The sequence below is a fragment of the Kryptolebias marmoratus genome, linkage group LG20 (genome assembly GCF_001649575.2).
Source record: "Kryptolebias marmoratus isolate JLee-2015 linkage group LG20, ASM164957v2, whole genome shotgun sequence".
NCBI lineage: Eukaryota > Metazoa > Chordata > Actinopteri > Cyprinodontiformes > Rivulidae > Kryptolebias > Kryptolebias marmoratus.
The window spans coordinates 3432890-3451201 of NC_051449.1; the positions used below are offsets into that span (position 1 = coordinate 3432890).

The 18312-nt window shown below is 37.5% G+C and overlaps 3 protein-coding genes and 1 non-coding gene across 4 annotated transcripts in view; all 4 read left to right on the top strand.

Moving 5' to 3' along the window:
* Positions 1–3671, top strand: part of atp1a2a (ATPase Na+/K+ transporting subunit alpha 2a) — a 48699-nt gene extending 45028 nt beyond the window's left edge. Inside the window, exon 24 of the mRNA XM_017410961.3 lies at positions 3296–3671. Within this exon, the coding sequence (XP_017266450.1) occupies positions 3296–3324 (29 nt within the window). The 3' untranslated portion in view covers positions 3325–3671. The remainder of the gene's footprint in view (positions 1–3295) is intronic.
* Positions 3672–7141: 3470 nt separating this feature from the next.
* On the top strand, positions 7142–12101 carry sdhc (succinate dehydrogenase complex, subunit C, integral membrane protein). The gene is made up of 6 exons (XM_017410842.3): positions 7142–7214; positions 8370–8429; positions 8531–8632; positions 9410–9471; positions 10273–10436; positions 11860–12101. The coding sequence occupies exons 1-6, from the start codon at positions 7189–7191 to the stop codon at positions 11962–11964; spliced, it is 519 nt and encodes a 172-aa protein (XP_017266331.2). The 5' UTR covers positions 7142–7188; the 3' UTR covers positions 11965–12101.
* Positions 12102–14854: 2753 nt separating this feature from the next.
* Positions 14855–14928, top strand: trnar-ucu. Its single transcript has one exon. It is a non-coding gene; the product is annotated as a tRNA-Arg (tRNA).
* A 2823-nt stretch (positions 14929–17751) lies between these two features.
* Positions 17752–18312, top strand: part of cadm3 (cell adhesion molecule 3) — a 116206-nt gene continuing 115645 nt past the window's right edge. Inside the window, exon 1 of the mRNA XM_037981910.1 lies at positions 17752–17996. The gene's annotated coding sequence lies outside the window, so the exon portion shown is untranslated. The remainder of the gene's footprint in view (positions 17997–18312) is intronic.

Below are 18312 nucleotides of genomic sequence, written 5' to 3' on the forward strand. Positions count from 1 at the left end.
TCATGGCAGTTTCTGAGTGCTGTTTTTATAAACTTTCACACCGCCTTCAGTTTTTCATTACACAGATAATCCAGCAGGAAATGCTTCAGGCTGCACAGGAAGTGCTACATCTAGCTGCTGCTGCAATTGATTTTGCTTCCAAAAGATTAGAGAATTCTATGTAAACTAGAAAAAAATACTCTGTAATTTGTTGAATAAGTTGGAACTGGGTTGTTAAAGCTAAAAAGAGCAAAACACTAGTAAAAAATTAAAAGATAGACAATACAGGCTGAAAGTCAAAATTCAATAATTTAACAAATGTCAGGACTGAGCCAGGTGAGGCATCCCAGCAAACTTTAACAGGTGGTTATGTGCACACGTGAAAATCAATGTTGGAGTCATTTTAAACAACCACAATAAAAAACAGCATAAAGATCAAGACAAATGTGAGTTTTTAATTAAACAATAGTTTGAGAAACATGAATCTATTACTACCCTGGGTATAAAATAATGAGCTGGAATGTTTGACCTAATATGACATTATTTAGCTTAAAAACTGGTCCATTAATCTTTATTTAAACTTAATTCTAAACTCTGACAAGTTAGCCAGTTAAATTAAATATATATATATATATATATATATATATATATATATATATATATATATATATATATATATATATTTTACTGCAGTTTCCCTGCAGGATGATTTGTTGTTTTGAAGCAACTGCATCCAAATCTAGAAAAGCAACAGATTGAACACCTAATCCTGACTCTACAAATCAAACTTTACCACAAGTAACAGCCAATAAGATTTTGTAATTTAAGGTCATTACATAACACATCTGTCAAACCTTCACAAAATGCTACACAAAGGCTCTAAATGCATTGACATATTACAGTAAAATCTACTTAAAGGTGATGTTTTGTGATTTATCCTCCCCACTTCTTTCCTAGCTATGAATATAGAAGCAAACCACCAACCAATCGTACAAAGACTTACAGTCGGTATTTTGTTCCTGTTCCTTTGTTTCATGGTTTGCTCCAACATGAATAATAGATCAATATAACATAACTGTGTCATGAATGGCTGTGAGATGAGTTACAATCATGGGCGATTACTGTCAGCTTTTATTTTGGTGTTATGATATAAGAACTAATTTCAAGACAATTGCTTTTAACACTGGTTGCAGCTGCCTCATAGAATTTTTTTCATGACGTGCATAAAGAGGAGGAAGTAACTTACCTTGAATCTGTGACGTATTTGAATCGTATCATTGTTTATTAAGCATATATTGTGCAACAGGATCTTGCAGTAATCTTCATTAAAAAGTCATTATTAATCCACAAAAGAAACGTTAGGCCTGCATGTTAGCAGTGCAGCTGAAAACTATCAGGTTTTCTGCAGAATGGAAGCCGTTCAATACTGAGAATGTCTCAAGCTTTCAAATCTGCTGCTCTGCAACACTTGAATGAATACAGTTTGTCTTCCAGGTTTGATTTCTGACAAAACAGCATATAAATGCACCACTTTGGGAATTCTGTTTAATAAATGGAGCATAAAATCACAGCTTATAAACAAGAAAATCTCCAGTGGTGAATATCAAATAATGGCACTAACAGTGAGGTCTAATTTGATCTGATACTTGAGCCAAATGCTGGTCGGGCGCTAGATTTTCATCAGTTTTATGCAACTTTTTTAGCTGCGTCTGAGAGGTCAAAAAACATCAAGGGCTTCATTTAACCCTCCTGAAGTCCTTGTAACTGAAGAGAGGAAGAAAAGCCTTTGTAACTTTGGGTCCATTTGACTGTATGGATACTTAAATAGAAAAAAATGTTGTATGCACAAAAAAGATCTGTTGTATGAAACAGTGCGTATGCATGAATCCAAGCACATTTTCTGTGTACATCTGGATCAATGGGGAATTGAGCGCATATGACACGCCTCCATTTAAATACACAAATAGATGCAGATAAGACTGTATACACAAAGAAAGAAGAGGTACTTCCCAGATTGTGAGTCCGAGATGCTGGGAGGCACACTTTGAGGCTGAGGCATTTTAAATGTTACATGTCTTTGACACAACTACACAGACTCAATCAGGGCCTTAGTAGAAGTTGTAGTTGATCTAGCAAAAAAAACAGGAAGTCACTCTCTTGAACAACTGACTGGTAATGATTCTAGGAATATGCCTCAGGGTAATTAATATTATGACTAAATGTACTTGACAAGAAGCACCCATACTGCACAGCGCCAGCTTGTAGTCTGTTCCCAACCGTGCTGTTCGTTGCAACGAATGAATTATGTGTTGAACCAGGTCTCTTCCACAATGTTGGTTAGTTGCATTTGTGCATCACATATAATTTGTATCTTGATTGAAGGAAAACCTTCCTGTTAACATAAACATACTTATTATCCTGTGAAGACGTTTTTTTTAGCAATGTATGCACAGTCGATAGCTCCAACTACATTAGGAAAACAGTCTCTCGCTGCAGCGCAGAAAACAGTTCCAACAGGATTGCCTTTGGAAACATAAAGAAGCTGATGAGCCAGTCATCATCTTGGTCCAGAAAATTATCTTGCCTCTAAATACACGCTCTCGTTGCACTGCACCATTTGTAATATCCTCTAATAAGGCTAAAGCCATTGTTGTTAAAGGCCTTTGTGCACCACTTTGCACAAGCTTTAAATGGATAGACCAGTCATCTTTAAAGTGATGTTCTGTCTAATAGTTATCAAAAGTTAGTACCTCATCAGCCGTGATGTACACACTCTTTGCACACGAGGCCCCAGGTGTTTCATCAGGTTTTTAAACCAATTCTTCTGAAATGAACAACATGTTGTGGTTGTATTTTCTGTCGACAAGCAAACATACAATATGTCAAAGTTAGACGAGGAAATAGAGCGTACCTGATCAACAACAGAACCAATGGCAAATGATTAGAGAGGAAATTAAAGCAGGCTGATGAAGACTCTTGAGATATGCTCCAAAGATTATATACATGATATGGACACCCTACAATGGGTCCAAATCTGCTCCCTGCCATGGCGTCTCAGCTGATGAGGGCCAAGACACGGGGAGACAAATACAATCTATGGTGACAGTTAATCATTTCTGTTAATCTGTGAGTCACGGACCGCTGATCAGAGCCTGAGTTATAAGGGGATTCATTTGGAAATGTACGGAGAGAAAGGCGACGAGATGAATACAAATAGAGCGATACAAAGGGTTATTATGAAACCTGCTCGCCTGTCATTTTGCTCTCTGACACTTTCTCCCTTTCGTTTTTCTTCCTCCCTCTTCATTTCTTCCAGGTTGGGTGGAGCAGGAGACATATTATTAACATTCAGAAAATGTCAGTCTGAATTGTGTGTGTGTGCATTTATGTGTGTGTTATTTTTGAGCTCGTGAGGGTAAAACTGTGCGTGTCTGTCAGTTGTAATATCGCATGGATCAGTTCACAAATCTGATTATCATAAAATACTGCTGAAAATAGGCTTTTGATTGTGCTTCGAGTTTTACTCTTTCCTGTTTTATCAGGAACATTTCCAGCAGGATGGTTTTCATGTACACCTTTGTGCCTTGTATAAACTCTTACCAAAGTGATGTATTGTGGCCTGTTTGGTCATAAACTGACACCAAATGATGTTTATCATGTGGAACTTACAAAATAAAATGGATTCCTTCATAGCTTGTGTGGTCTATCATTCTTTGTAGCTTTGACTCACTGTTTTCATTCTCATTTAACCAACCAAAGCTTTATTTACAGTCAGGCATTCAGGTTCCCTATTTATGCATTAATATAAGTGCAGATAATCTGAAATGCAATTGAAAGTGACTTCTGGGTATCATTAACTTTGTACAGTAGGCAATTTTCTGCTTTTTATGAGTGCGTTCATGTCTTTTCTTCCATTGCATTTAAATTCTTGTTCAGTGGGTTTAAATTGTGTCCCTGTTTTACAAAACTATTGGGATATTTTGTTAATTGTAAATACAATTAAAATGCAAAGATGAGCAAATCATTTAACCCCATATTTATCTAAAAAATGTACAATCCAGTCTTATTTAGAAAGCACTTAAAACACCACAGCTGGCCAACGTGCTGTACAGAGTCAACAATAAAATACACAATTAAAACAACAATTAAAACCAAGGAATGAAATATAGTAAGACATTAAAACACATAAAATCAGTTCTACAATAAAATCAGATAAAACTATAAAATCTAATCTAAAGCCCTTTAAAAATTAACATTCAGAGAAATAAAAATCTGCTCTTTAGTTTTAAAAGTCATGGAGATAGTTTGTAGGGACACAGCAGCTTAGAAAGGGAAGGTGAGGCAAGGTCATTCAAAGATTTAAAAGCAAATAAAAGTAATTTTAAAATGGATCCTAAAACGTACAGGCAGCCAGTGGAGTGAGGGTAAAATGGGAGACATGTGCCAGTTAAAAGTCCTGCAGCAGTGTTTTGGATCCCCCGCAGCTGCCCAGTGGAGGACCCACTAACCCCCACAAAAAGTGTCTTACAGTAATCCAGCCGGGTGGTGACAGAGGCATGGATTACTGACTCAAAGTGCTTTCTTGGACGGATGGGTTTTTCTTTGGCCAGCTGCCTCAGATGATAAAAACTCCTTTTAATGACTGCCCTGATCTGGCTGTCTAGCTTATGTTCAGGATCCAGTTCAACCCCCAATCTCTTCATATTCAGTTTGCTGTACTGGGACGAGGAACCTAAATCTACAGGGGAAGGCCCTGTAGTGCCTCCAAGAACCATCACTTCGGTTTTAGTTTTAAGATTCAAAAAGTTAAATGCCGTCCAGGCTTTTATATCCTCAAGACACCTTAGAAGCAGACTGATGGAGTGTGTGTTTGTATAAAGACAGAACATCAAATGCTGCAGTTGTACAAGTTTGGTTATAAAGAGAATAGGGTGTGTTTACTTCCCTGTCAAATGACCTTTTCTTTTAACAACAATAAAAATGTAAGAGTTTGGTAACTAAGGAGACTGTATCTGAAAGACAACATGCTTAAAAATGTGTTTTGATCTCAAGATAAGTTATTTATCTCATTATCCTGAGAACTTTGAGCTTGCTTCCTTAAGATAACAGGTTTATCATATTTATTTACTCTGACATAGAAAAAAATCATTTTCTTGTGATACTGTAAACTGTTTCTAATTCACAGTTAAATAAAGGGAATACTTTTATTTTTATGAGAAATTGGTACAGTCAGGCTGGCAGCCAACTCAGGCTGATAATGTTGAATGAAGTAACATTTATTACTGTTATCAATTATCTCCAAGTGTCATGACACTGATAAATTATAAAACTGGGTGTAAAACAAGAACCACTCATTTTCATACTAAATACCTTGTTATTTTGAAAATAAAACACAAGTAAGGACTTGAAAGACATCATTTTATGAGTTTGGTGGAGACGATCTGCACGGAGCCCTGACCTCATCAAGCACCTTTGAGATGAACTGAAACATAGACAGCGAGCCAGACCATCTTGTTCAACATCAGTGCCTGACCTCGTAAACGCTCTACAGAATAAATGGGCTCAAATTCCCACAGAAACACTTTGAAATCTTGTGGAAAACCTTTTGAGAAGAGTTGAAGCTGTTATACCTAAAAAAGTAGTACCAACTCCATACAACCTCTGAATGTGTGGCCATATAGTGTTTTTAAAAATCCATCCATCCATTTTCTTTACACATTTTTTTCTTTCCGGGTCTCAGGAAGCTGTTGCCTATCTCCAGCATTCACTGTACAAGAGGCAGTTTAGAGCAACCTAACGTTCATGTTTTTGATCTGTGGAAGGAAACCAGATTACCTGGAGAAAACCTTCATGTGCACAGTGAGAACATGCAAACTTGTATTTAAAAATGTGCAATGAAAAACGTTACTTTTTCAACACAGTCTCTTAGAATTTCAAACCACTACCCATCTATAGGTAAGACTCAGACTCTGGCTGTTCTTGTTTTCGCACCCAATAATGCTTGGCCTGTTTTCAATTATTGAAAAAATCCTGAGAAATCTCTACAGACAACCAATATTGAGTGGTTGAGACCTTCTGGCTTTCAGGTGGCACAGAAATAAATAAAAAAATAGAGCCAATTCTGTTGAGGAAATTTCTTTATAGGCTCAAGAACACTGAACCACTGAACACAATTTGTCACTGCATCTACAATCAAAATTAAACAAACATGTTCAAAAATTACCTGAAAATGTTGCTTTGTTTAGACCCAAGTTCATTTGGAACAAACTGAAATGCAAAACTGTCCTGTAGTCAGACAAATCTATTTTTTTAATTTGTTTTGCTAAGTGCAGACACTGCATCATTTAGACTACAGAGGAGAGGACCATCCATCTTGTTATCACCAAACAAAGGAAGCCTGCAGATGCTGTGTGGTTAGATTGTTGCATATAACGTAACTTGCACGTGTGTAAAGGCACTACTGTAACTGAGTGTCCTGGGTACAGTATGTGTGGATAAATATATGCAGCATTAAAATTATTAAAGTTTCACCAAGCCAATGTTATCTATATATTTTTATGTATTGAAGTGTTCTGTAGTGAAAAAGCCTACATGATAAGATGGCCTCTTTCCACTTTAAAAAAAAATTAAAAACAACAAAAACAAGATTTCTCAAAATATTTAAGAGTTGCATTAGCATAACAAGCAAGAATGGGAAACAATATGTTTCCAAAACCCAAACATTTCCTAACACCTCAAATCTGTCAAAAGCAGTTGCATTTCTAATTTTAAAATTAAATAAGAAGTAACAAAGCAATAAACTTTTCCACCGAGCCAATGTTTCAATTTTTCTGGGAATTGCTTGTTTTTATTTATTTTTTTCTGAACAAAAAGACAATTATATTTATGTTAGAAAACAAAAAAATAAGGATCTTATGGTTTTAGAATTTATCTCAGTTAACTGAAGTGTGAAAATAATTTATAATAATAATAACAATAACAATAATAATAATAATAATAATAATAATAATAATAATAATAATAATAATAATAATAATAATAATAATAACCGTTTTACTTTTGTACTTTTTGAATTGAAATTGTATAAAGGTGATTTCTGGTTTGCACCAGATTTCGTTGTTTTTGCCTCGAGCCTCACCTCCCACCTTCAATGTCTTGAATCACCCCGCGCGGAACAACAACATCCGCTACGTCACTTCCGCTTACTACATGTCAAACATGGCGCTGCTTCTAAGGTCAGTATAGCTGTGCTACACAACTTTCAGGCTCAGAGATAACCTAATTTGTGTTTTTAGAAGGTTAACAAGGCACGCTGGCATATTTGCAACAGAAAGCTTTACACCTGAGCCCATTTCACCTGATTTTTCTTTTTATTTGCCTTTTTTTGTCTTTGTTTATTGTGAATGCGTAGCGACGCAGCGCTAGCTAAAGTTAGCTGAAGGGCTAATGTTCAATAATTTGAAGTGCGAAAGGGTGTTAGAAGGACTTTGACTCTGCGTTTCATTATTGATTAATTGAAATGATTTTGTTGCGAATCTGAGCTTTTACGCGGATCTTCCACGCACACCTTATCCGCTGTTTTTAATCGGGAACATTTGCGTTACAAAAACTTTGTTTTTCTAAGATAGTTCACTGATTTGTGCCTCTTGTATAGGAAAAGTAAATTATGTCAAGATTTGTTCACCTAATTTACACAAAATGACTGTTAGAGATGAATAACTTCCCGGTTGAATATGTAGTAAACATCGAAGATAGTTTGGTATCGAGGAGTTAAGAGTTACTTAAAACAGGAATTTCTTGTTTATTTTTCACAAATCATTTTGAGCTCGAGTTATTTTTTGTGTTGTTTAAAATTGCAGTAAATACTGTTGTCTTTGTTTGTTGTTGCTTGACAATTTAATTGTTTTATTTGAAAAAAAAATGTCAAAAAAGGCTTTTGTAATGCCTGAAAGGTTAAAATATAAGGAATAAGTTATAGCAGCATTCCCATACTCTGTTTCTAAAGTCTTCCTGTTCTGCATGTTTCAAGTTTTCTTTTTTTTCCCTACACATTAATCAAATACATTTGACATGTACCTGATAGGTTAGTATTAGTAAAAGCATTTATTGGGTCATGTGTGTTGAAATGAGCAAAGATTTAAGACAGGACAGAGGATCAGATGGAACTGGATTTGGAAACACTATTCTGCATTGTTGTTTGAAGTTAAAGGATTAATCATGAATTCTATGTTTTATTCCCTTTTCTGTTTATGCAGCTCTTTTTTATTTTTGTCCTTACAAACCCACATTATACATTATGTTGTATATTAGATTTTACTAATCAGTGTTTGAATGAAAAATGTCAAACGTAATTTAGGAATATAACAGCTATTTTTCTTTTCCCTTTTTAGGACGTTGGCTCGCCAGGGTGTCTGCATTTCCAAACCTCAGTACAATGTCCTCTTTAGACAGTGAGTTCTGTGTTTATATAAGAATTAACATAAAAATACTTGTGTTTATGATACAGGCAACCTCATTTTTTCTCATCTTTTTTTCTCTGATTTTGCTTCAGTGCTGTTCCAATGGGGACCACAGCTAAAGATGAGATGGACAAATTTTGGGCCAAAAATACCAAATTAAACAGACCCATGTCTCCTCATCTCACAATCTACGAGTAAGTACTGCGAGATGGCCAGCTCTTGTGTATCTTTTGAATTGCTCAGAAAACAAAAGAAAAAAGTCGGTAGCTCTTTTTTTATATGTTCAACTTTATTTTTTTAGAGACACCACGTGTACTGTAAAACATCAACCAGGCTGAAAATGTTATTGCTTCTAAGTCACAGGCTTTTATTGCCAATTAAACAGCAGAATTAGACAAAATTGCTAAATGCTTAGTACAGTGAACACTTAAATGTACAAACAGGCACTTACAGGAAATAACATAAATGTGCTGCTAAAAAAATAGAGATGTAAAGTTTAACAGTTTTTTTTTGGTTATTCAGCTTTTTGCGTAAAGTTTGTCCTTGAATAATTGTCATTCTTTTAGATTGTATAGAAATACATTTTTTAAATTGGTTGTTTTTATCAACCCTGATCTAATAGTTTAAGTCAGTCTGGTTTGCTATTTTTAAATCACTTATTAGAATAATTGTTGACAAAGTACCAGACATGTGTCAAGTAAAGTCTAGACTGCCATTAACTTCTATTTGCATTTTTAAAGAGTACCTGCCACTATTGCAGTTATGGTTTATTATTTTTAATCACCCTTTCTTTAATGCAACACGAATGGAAAAAAACTTGCAATTGACCAATTTACCAAAAGATAAAACTGTGTTTTAAAACTTCACGTAAATGTCAGTGAAGACTGACTGTGTAACTTAGTTTTGGTGCATGTTATGCTTAAATATATCTGCCAGTATTGTAAATATGTGGCATCCTCTTTGTGTTTCAGATGGTCCGTCCCCATGATGATGTCCGTCACACACAGAGGAACTGGAGTAGGGCTCAGTGGAGGTAACACATGCTCATATTTTCTGATTAAAATTAAGGCTATGCAATAAGTCTTATAATGTTGCCCTTAATATAAAGAAATTATTCCATAAAAAGAGAGTGCTTCCAATCTGTTTGACTGTTGTTGCTATAAATCTGGCATCAAAGTGAGCCTCAGCTTTGAGGTCACGTTATGCTTTATATTGACCCTGAAAATGTCTTCAGGGCATTAAGCTCTTTCATTATTGATTTCTTCTAAGAGCATTTACTGAAAAAAAAGACGCAAATGTCATTCAAAAGAATTAAACCTTTGCATGTGAGCAGGCTGTTTAACAGCTTTTAGAGGTCTGCCTGTTGAACTTGTGTCTTTGTGAGAGAGCACATAAGTGCTGCTGGCAATGATGGAACAAGCTGTAAAAGCTGAGTCAAGTTTTGCATACATGTTGATGTGTTCAATAAAACACATCTCGCTCTAAAAGGACAATCATTCTGACTGGCAGATTATATCATGTGTACCAGTAAAAGTGGAGCTAAATCGGCCTTGAAATCAGATATAGATGCTGAGTGAACAGTTGTTTTTGTTACACGGTAATAAATGAATGGCACAGAGCTTCTTTTATATAGAACACAACTGTTTTTTTGGTCTCTATTAGGTTGGTGAGACTTAATGTGTAATTGAGGAACTGTATTTAGAAATAGCTAACAAATAGTCTGGTGACTCATCCAGTCATGAGACAGGAAAAGTTTTTTTTTTTTTTTAATAGAATAGATTGTTTTCACTCATCTTGCCCAGCATTAAGCTTCAGTTCTTCTGTTTGTGTTTAGCCATTTCAGCCTTTGCTATGGCGGCACTGGTGTTACCTGAAAACTACACCCACTACTTGGATTTGATCAACTCTTTGTCCGTCGGCCCTTACCTCATCGGGCTGGCCAAGCTTGGCATTGCCTTCCCCTTATCTTACCACACCTTCAATGGCATCCGTCACTTGGTAAGACCTCCTCATTTAAATACAAGCCACATTCTAAAATAGTGAGGATGTTGTGTAAAATGTAAATTAAAACAGAATGCAATGATTTGCAAACCTGATAACCCCTTATTTTATTCACAATGGAACACAGTAAACATATAAAATGTTTAAACTAAGAAATTTTACAATTTAAAAAAAGGCAACTTTGAGTTTGATGGTAATAACACATCCACAAATAAATCACATCTACATAATACAAATAAAAAAGAAAAGAAAGCTGGAGGAGACCTGGAGACAAAAAGAGCATTTTAGAGGCTGAATCAGTCAGAAGTAAAAATGGGCAGAGGTTCACCAGTCTGCAGAAAGCTGCTTCTAAAAATAGTGGAGGAATTTCAGAATAATGTTCCTCAATGAAAAATTAGAAATATTCCATCATCTATAGTCTATAAGATGACCAAGAGATTGCAAAAATTTGGAGAAATCTTTAAGCTCAAAGGTCAAGACTGAAAGTTGATATTGAATGTCTGTGGTGTTTGGGCCCTCAGGGGCCACTGCTTAAAACCAGGTTCTGGTTCTGTTCTGCTCAGGAACACTGTCTGTAAACACAGTTCACCGTGCCGTCCACAAATGCTGCTTAAAGCTCTATCAGGCAAAGAAGAAGCCAGATGTGAACACCGTCCAGAAACAGTATATCTCATAGTAGAAATGTTCCGGTGCTGAAGACCTCAACCTCTTACTAAATGAAAACATTTGATCCATCATGAAGCACAAAATCTATCAAAGAAGACCCACGACTGCTGAACAGTTAGAATCCTACATCAGACAAGAATGGGACAACATTCCCTCCAAAACCTCCAGCAGCTGCTCTCCTCAGTTCTAGACGTTTACAGACTGATGGTAAAAGAAAAGGGAAAGTTGTAAATATGGCCCTGATCCAACTATTTTGAGATGTGTTGCTGCCATCAAATTCAAAATTACCTTTTTAAAAAACCAAATAAATAAATAAACATTGTTTAAATATTTGATAGGTTTATTTTGTTCCATTGTAAATAAAGTGGGTTTTATGTGATTTGCGAATCATTGCATTCTGTTTTTATTTACATTTTGTACATTGGCTCACCTCTTTTGGAATTGGGGTTGAATATACGTAAATTCAAATCTTGACAATCGAGTATATTTGAAATTCTTCTGCAGTGTGCTGCTGGTTGTATGTGTGGAGATTGTCTGAGCAGCTCAGCCTTTAGCTTTTGAAAGGTGACAGGTCTCTGTAATTTTGTTGTTTTTACTTTTTGTCATGATTTTTCATTTTGCTCTAATGGAAATCTCATTTTACTTGAATAGAAAACTGATTGTGTTTTCAGAGGTGTACAATCTAAACTGGCTTCTCTATATTCTGTTTTGTTTTATTTATTTATTTGGATTTTTATATTTTATTTTTTATCAGTACTGGGATATTGGCAAAGGTTTCAAAATACCAGAGGTCTACCGCACCGGCTACACAGTCATCGGTCTGTCAGTCATCACCTCCATAGCCTTGGCTTTGATGTGAGCACAGGACAACGAGTGACCGGAGGGACTCAAAGGACTGGATGCAGCGTGCGAGTTTTGTTTATATGCTTTGGACTACTGTAGGCCCCATTTCGTCAAAGCACCAAATAAAGGATTATATTATGCTGCACACAGAAATTATGTTGTGGTTTTGTTTTAATTACTTTGAAAAGCTCTGGGTCATTAGAAGTGCCAGAGTGCAAAGTGCATTCAAACACGACCTAGTTTATTTCACACTTGTTCTCTGTGTGAACAACAACCACGAGCCAAAATTAGAGGTGTCCTACATGTTATGTCCTTATGTAATTTGTCTAATCGTGCTGTGACGTCAAATTCATTAATCACTTTCTCTTGTCTAAGTACTCCCAGTGTTGCCAGGATGAATGCAGCAGGGTTTGTCTGAAGAGCTGTTTATCTGAGGCTTTTATTCGTTTGTTTGTTTGTTTTTTTTCCCTCTCGAGGCTGCAGATGCTCAGATGCATTTTTTAACATAAGAGAAGAGGAGCTGAAATGTTGCGAGGCAGACCAGCGGTGGAAGCTGTGTGCCTGAACCCGCTCCTCACCTGCAGCCCGCTTCAGGCTTTGCCTCCCTCTGAGCCGTGCAGGAGCTGCACTCTGCACCTGAACAGCTTTTGTCCTGCAGTATGAAGAAAAGCAGGTTGTGATGTTCTGTCAGATCCAACTTCATTTGTGAAGCATACCGGAACAAGTGCACATGAGAAAGAAAAAAAAAGGGTAAATGTTCAGGTGAAGAACAACAACAACAGCTGGTTTGGAAATCTGTCTCATTGACTTCAGCTAAATTTACACTGAGAGAAACAACTAGAGTGCTTCAGCGTCGCTGCAGCCACATTTATCAATTTATTCCTGGTGGCTTAAAGAAAGAATGCCTGTAGCCTTGAGTGCAATTTCACTTAGCTGTTGAAAAAGTTACTTGTGAGCAAAGTATGAAATCAAATAAAAAAATGTTATCCTGAACTATATCAAATGGTGTAGTTTAAAAAGGTTTAATGCAGCAGTTTTTTAGCTGGATGGAATACAATTCTAAAATGTGGGTATGCACTCAGTGTAAACAAAACGCTCAGATGAATCAGCTGATAACCACTTAGAGGTTTGAGTCATGTGATTAACCCACATTAGGCTGGTTGTAATCTGTAGATCAGAGCAACCTTTACAACACGAGCCATTTTAATTCAGTTTCCTACTAAAAGAAAAAAATTGTCCAGAGATGTAAAATGTTTCTGAAGATTGAAAAAGATTGGGGTTTTATATAAATACCTGAAAAAACAGTTTATTATGTTATGAAATTTAATCTCTATAACAACCTGTTGACATTTATTTTTACATGTTAATATTTTCTTTACACAGAAAGACGAAACTCACATGAAGAGAGGGAAAAAAAGCACTTTGTATTTACCCCTGTTGCTAAAATGTAAACACTGAACTATGCAAGCCTTTGAGTCTTTGTTCATCCCATTTTAAACTAATAAAGTATATATTTACATCCTGACAAATCATCTCAGTAAATATTAAAGTTAGTTTAGTTTCTTAGATGTTTAATCGCTGGAAGTCCTCAACTAAAGGCAACTTTTAATAAGTTCATATCAAAGACAAACCAACACTTTGAATTCTGTGTTATCAGAATAACTTTCCAGAATGCCTCACTTTGATGACTTAGCTTCACATCATGTGTTCAAACCAGCACTTTCTGTTTTCTCCTTTGGCAACTTGCCTCAAATGTGTTAAAAATGTTTACTTTTCTGGTGGGTTTTAGAGGAAGATGATGGAGGGAAGCTGGATTAAAGAAGTGGCTAACAGGCTAACAAACTATTAGCTCAAATTGATCAATTTGTTTAACTCCTTGCATTATTGGAATAATTCTGTTACATAAACTATATTTACATAATCTAGAAAATTCTATAAGAGAACTGTTGAAACATTCCTTTCTTGCTGTGATTATAAATACAAAAAAAAACCCATTTCCATTACTGAATCTCGAAGATGATGGTTGAAATATAAAAGAAAAGAGAAAGAATGAATAAGACAACTCTGAACAATAAATACTGATGAAGTTGGAGAACCATAAAGATAGAGCTCGGTATTCAAATGCAGATTTCGCAAAACTTCTGCTAAACCGGTAGGTTTAACGTCGGACCTATTTAACCTTTAAGTTGTTTGTAGAGTAACTGTTAGGGTTAATGAAATGAAAGGGTTCATTATTTCTCCTCAGAATCATGTCCTGCTCATAATTTTAAAGACGCATGTGTATTTAAACCATTTTCATTTTGACAAAATAAATTTCCCCGAGACATTATCTTGAGAAGAAAATCCAGGTATGTGTGGACTGATTGCAGTGAGTTTGGCATGTAGATGACTTCACACACTGAGTCTAATCAAAGCTACAGGCACTTTCTGAGATCCATCAGGACTACAAATTACTACTATGATGAACTGGAAGGTTACTTAAGCTCCAAAGGATTGCATGAAACTGTTTCCACCAAACCCTTTTTTGAAGTATGTTGGGATGTTTTTTCTTCTTAATAAAACTGGTGCTGAGGTAATAAAACATGAGCTTTTTATTCCTTACAAGAAATGAGCCCCTTCGCTTGTAACTGCTGATGAACTTACAGGATTTTACATCTTTTATGCCTGCTCCAGTAATGGCGACATTGAGGTATTTTGACGAGGTAACCTGCCTTGAAGCAGTGGGGGGGGGGGGCTTGCAGAGCTGTTTCTATTAGGCATGGAAGTGCGGCGGCAGCACCCCCTACCGGCCGGGAGAGTATAAATCACAAGCTGCGGTCCTGATGCTGAGGGATGGAGCCGGATGCTGCGCAGGGATGGGTGGGGGGAGTATAAACCTGGTTTTCATCGAGGAAAAATGTGCCTCAGTCTCTGTGGCGCAATGGAATAGCGCGCTGGACTTCTAATCCAGAGGCTCCGGGTTCGAGTCCCGGCAGAGATGGGAATATGGTGGTGTAATTTTTATAGAAAATAAAGGATGGAAAAAATGAAAAAGAAGGCATTCATTGTTTTTAAACGCCTGAACCTCGGATGTATATTTCTCTTTTTTTCTTCTTTTTTTTTTTAGCTTTTACAGAGGATTTGGTTACAGACAAAGAAGAAGAATGGAATAAATTTTATTCATTTATACGAGCATATAGATTTAAAAACTTATGATGTAGCATAAGGTGCAGATTTCTTGAAATTACAGCTCTGGTGTAATAAAATAAGACGGATTCAGGCTGTCTGCAGTCCTGACACAGAGACAGAGCAGCCTAACAGAGTCAAAGTCACCGTTTCAGCACCTGGAACTGTCCGCTCCTTTAAACCACAGACACCTTTCTTCATCTGCTGTGCCTGAAAACAAAGCATTTAAAGCCTTTCCCGCCCTCATAAGGAGTGTTTAATGATGCCAGATGCTGCGTTTCTGTTCTCCCATTTGGTTTAGTGACAGAGGGGGAGATAAAGTGTCGGCGCCTGAAAAAGGTCTCGTCTCCAGATCTTTATATGCAGATGTGTTGTGGGCTGGTATACGAGGCGCTGCTTGTGCTGAATGAAGATTGCTGCTGTTAAAGGTGCTCATTGCAATGTCATTAGGTCTGGACAAAAATTAACAATAAAGTAATGAACCAAATCTGCACATTTTGTTTCAGTCATACTGATGTCCTTAAATGAAAAATTTGTAAGCAAAATTTGAGTGAGTGGCTGCCAACTGCCACACGTGTATGATCATCTACGAGAACAGCTGCGTGACTGAAAATAGGTCAACAATGCTGATACCCGCAGAGAAGGGGCATTAAAGATGGAGAAGTCTGGCAAATTTGATGTGGTACATATTTATGCTCAGACTGGTTGAGTACAGTACACAGATAAAAGTGCTTTGTTTACATTGAGTGTGCCCTCATATTTCAGAACTGCATATCAATTTATCTGGAAAACTACTGGAACAAACTCTTTCAAACCGCACCATCTGATATAGTTCAGGATAACCTGTTTTATGTTTAATACCTTTAATCTGTTTTCGTTTAGTGGCTCTCTGGTCCTCTGATATGGACTCCAGCTTTCCAAAACCCTCACATTAGTAAAAATCTGGCAGCTCAGCAGCACGTAGTTTTGTTCTCAAAGTGCAACACAAGTCCTTGCAGCCCCTCCCAGCTCGCCTTCTGTAGCTGTTTTTGTTGTATTTGCCTGAATCCCTCCCCACCTCCCCTGGCTTCAGTCCTGTCACCTCCACCACTGATTGGGCGGTTGTGCGGCCGCCGCCATCCATGTTTAACCCCATCATGCCTACCCACGCACGCAAACCTAATCCGCCAGGAAAACTAATCCCTAATCCTCTCTGGCAAGTTGAACAACCCCTTCCTCCCCTCCACCCATGAGCTCTTGATTCCCAAATGGGCCAGATGCATGGAACATCAGAAGTGGAAGGACTTCCTCTCATAGTGATAAAAATGAGCACAGGCTTAATAGGAAAAAAAAATAAATTAAATTTGCTTTCACTTTTGAAGCAAAATATTCAATATTATAATGCAAATTATTAAGGTTGTGTTAGATATCTGCTGATTGCAAAGTATGAAATCAAACATAAAAAGTTATCCTGAATTCAATCATCAGTGGTGCAGTTTGAAAGAGTTTACTCCAGTAGATTTCCTGTTATATTGATATGTAATTCTGAAATATGGGTATGCACTCAATGTAAACAAAGCACTCGACTGAATCATCCAAAAAACATGTAAAGGCTTGTGTCACATGATTGACCTACATCAGGCTGGTTGGTGTCTGTGTAGGTAAAGAAATATAGTAGAATTGAACAAGTGTAGTCTTATACCTAAAGACATTTAGTTATAAGAGTGAATCTGTTGCTTAACACAGAAGAAAACAGAAAGAAAGCGTGAAACAACTGTCAAGAAGAAATATCAAGGATCAAGCAGGGCAACAAAGGCAGAACTCAGCATTCAAACACACAGGTTTTTTTTTTAAAAACTTCTCCAGACTGGTAAGTTTAACCTATTTTCAGTCACTTCAGCTGTTTCTGTAGGTCAGTGGCGACCAGTCCTGGTCCTGAAGGGCCACTGTCCTGCATGTTTTAGTTGTTTCTCTGCTTTGACACACCTGATTTGAGTGAGTGAGTGATTAACAGGCTTCTGCAGAACTTGAAGACCTGCTGAAGAGCAGGGAAACATCTCAAACATGCAGGATAGTGGTCCTCCACTGCTGTAGGTAAACAAAGGCATGCCATATCTGACCACAAACCCTGCTTACAATTTTAATACTTAAAAGACACAATAGCTATCAATGTGATTTAAAAAATTGGAGGAATTTTATTTACAACTTTGATCTTTTTAATCCAGTCTTCATGACTTTGCAATGAGTACCTATACTGGTTTTATTGATAAGAAGCATCAGTCCACTGAGAGCTGGGGCACTCAGCAGCGAGTGACCTCCTTATTTTAGGAAATTATGTGCAGCAGACCTGAACCCATAGGAAATGTGTCCCTTTCAGAACTATATAGATAAAAGGATCACAGGAAACCCTACAGTGTTGTTCTACAAAGGTGATAAAATCCCTCAAAGGCCGATAAGGTCAGCGCATAAAGTCGCAGCGGAGGGTTACAGGGACATTATGGAGATGTTTCTCTATCTGCTCCATCTCCTTCATGATGCTCTCAGCCGGTGCAGGCCCGTGCTCTGGCCCTGTTATCCCGGTGGTACGGGCCAAATCGTATTATAATCCCCTCCCTCCCCCCTCCCCTCCCATCTCCCCTCCCCTCCCCTCCCGCTCCGTCTTTCAGACAGTCTGTTTTTGCTGCAGTGAACGGTAACCGTGGAGAGACAGCCTGCAAACACTAAGACGGAACGAAGGAGGACAAAAAGAAGAAAATATAGGAGTCAGAAGAGGGAGTAAAGAAAAAGTGGATAAAAGCAGCTTGGAAGGAGGCTCCGGGAAGCTACGCATCAGGAAGGGACTGATCTTTCCTGGGAACCTTACTGGAGACCAACCAAAGCCCGACTCCGAAGGCGGAATTTAAGGTTGTGTGTGTGTGTGTGTGTGTGGTTTTATCCGTTCAGTATGGTTCAGAGCTCTGGCGGACAGGAGACACCTGTCAGGGCTGACGCTTTTCCGTCTCCAGGAATGTGTGTTTGTGTGTGTCTGTGCGCGCGCACGCTCCGCATGAGTGTGTGCGCAGCGCAAGAGCCGAACAGTCCCTGCGTGTTTTCATAATTTACTCTGAATTTGCGTTTTCTTCTGGGGCTCCCCCGTCCTCTTCTCTCTATCCTGTCTCGGGCGCTTTTGGCTCTGACAAGAGTCTCTAAATCCCCCCCAGCAGCTGCACACAGCCCCCCC

Coding starts and splice junctions, on each gene's coding strand:
- sdhc (XM_017410842.3), top strand. CDS start 7,189: ATGTCAAACATGGCGCTGCTTCTAAG. Junction 8,633..9,409: donor CCTCATCTCACAATCTACGA/GTAAGTACTGCG, acceptor TTTGTGTTTCAG/ATGGTCCGTCCCCATGATGA. Junction 10,437..11,859: donor TCAATGGCATCCGTCACTTG/GTAAGACCTCCT, acceptor ATTTTTTATCAG/TACTGGGATATTGGCAAAGG.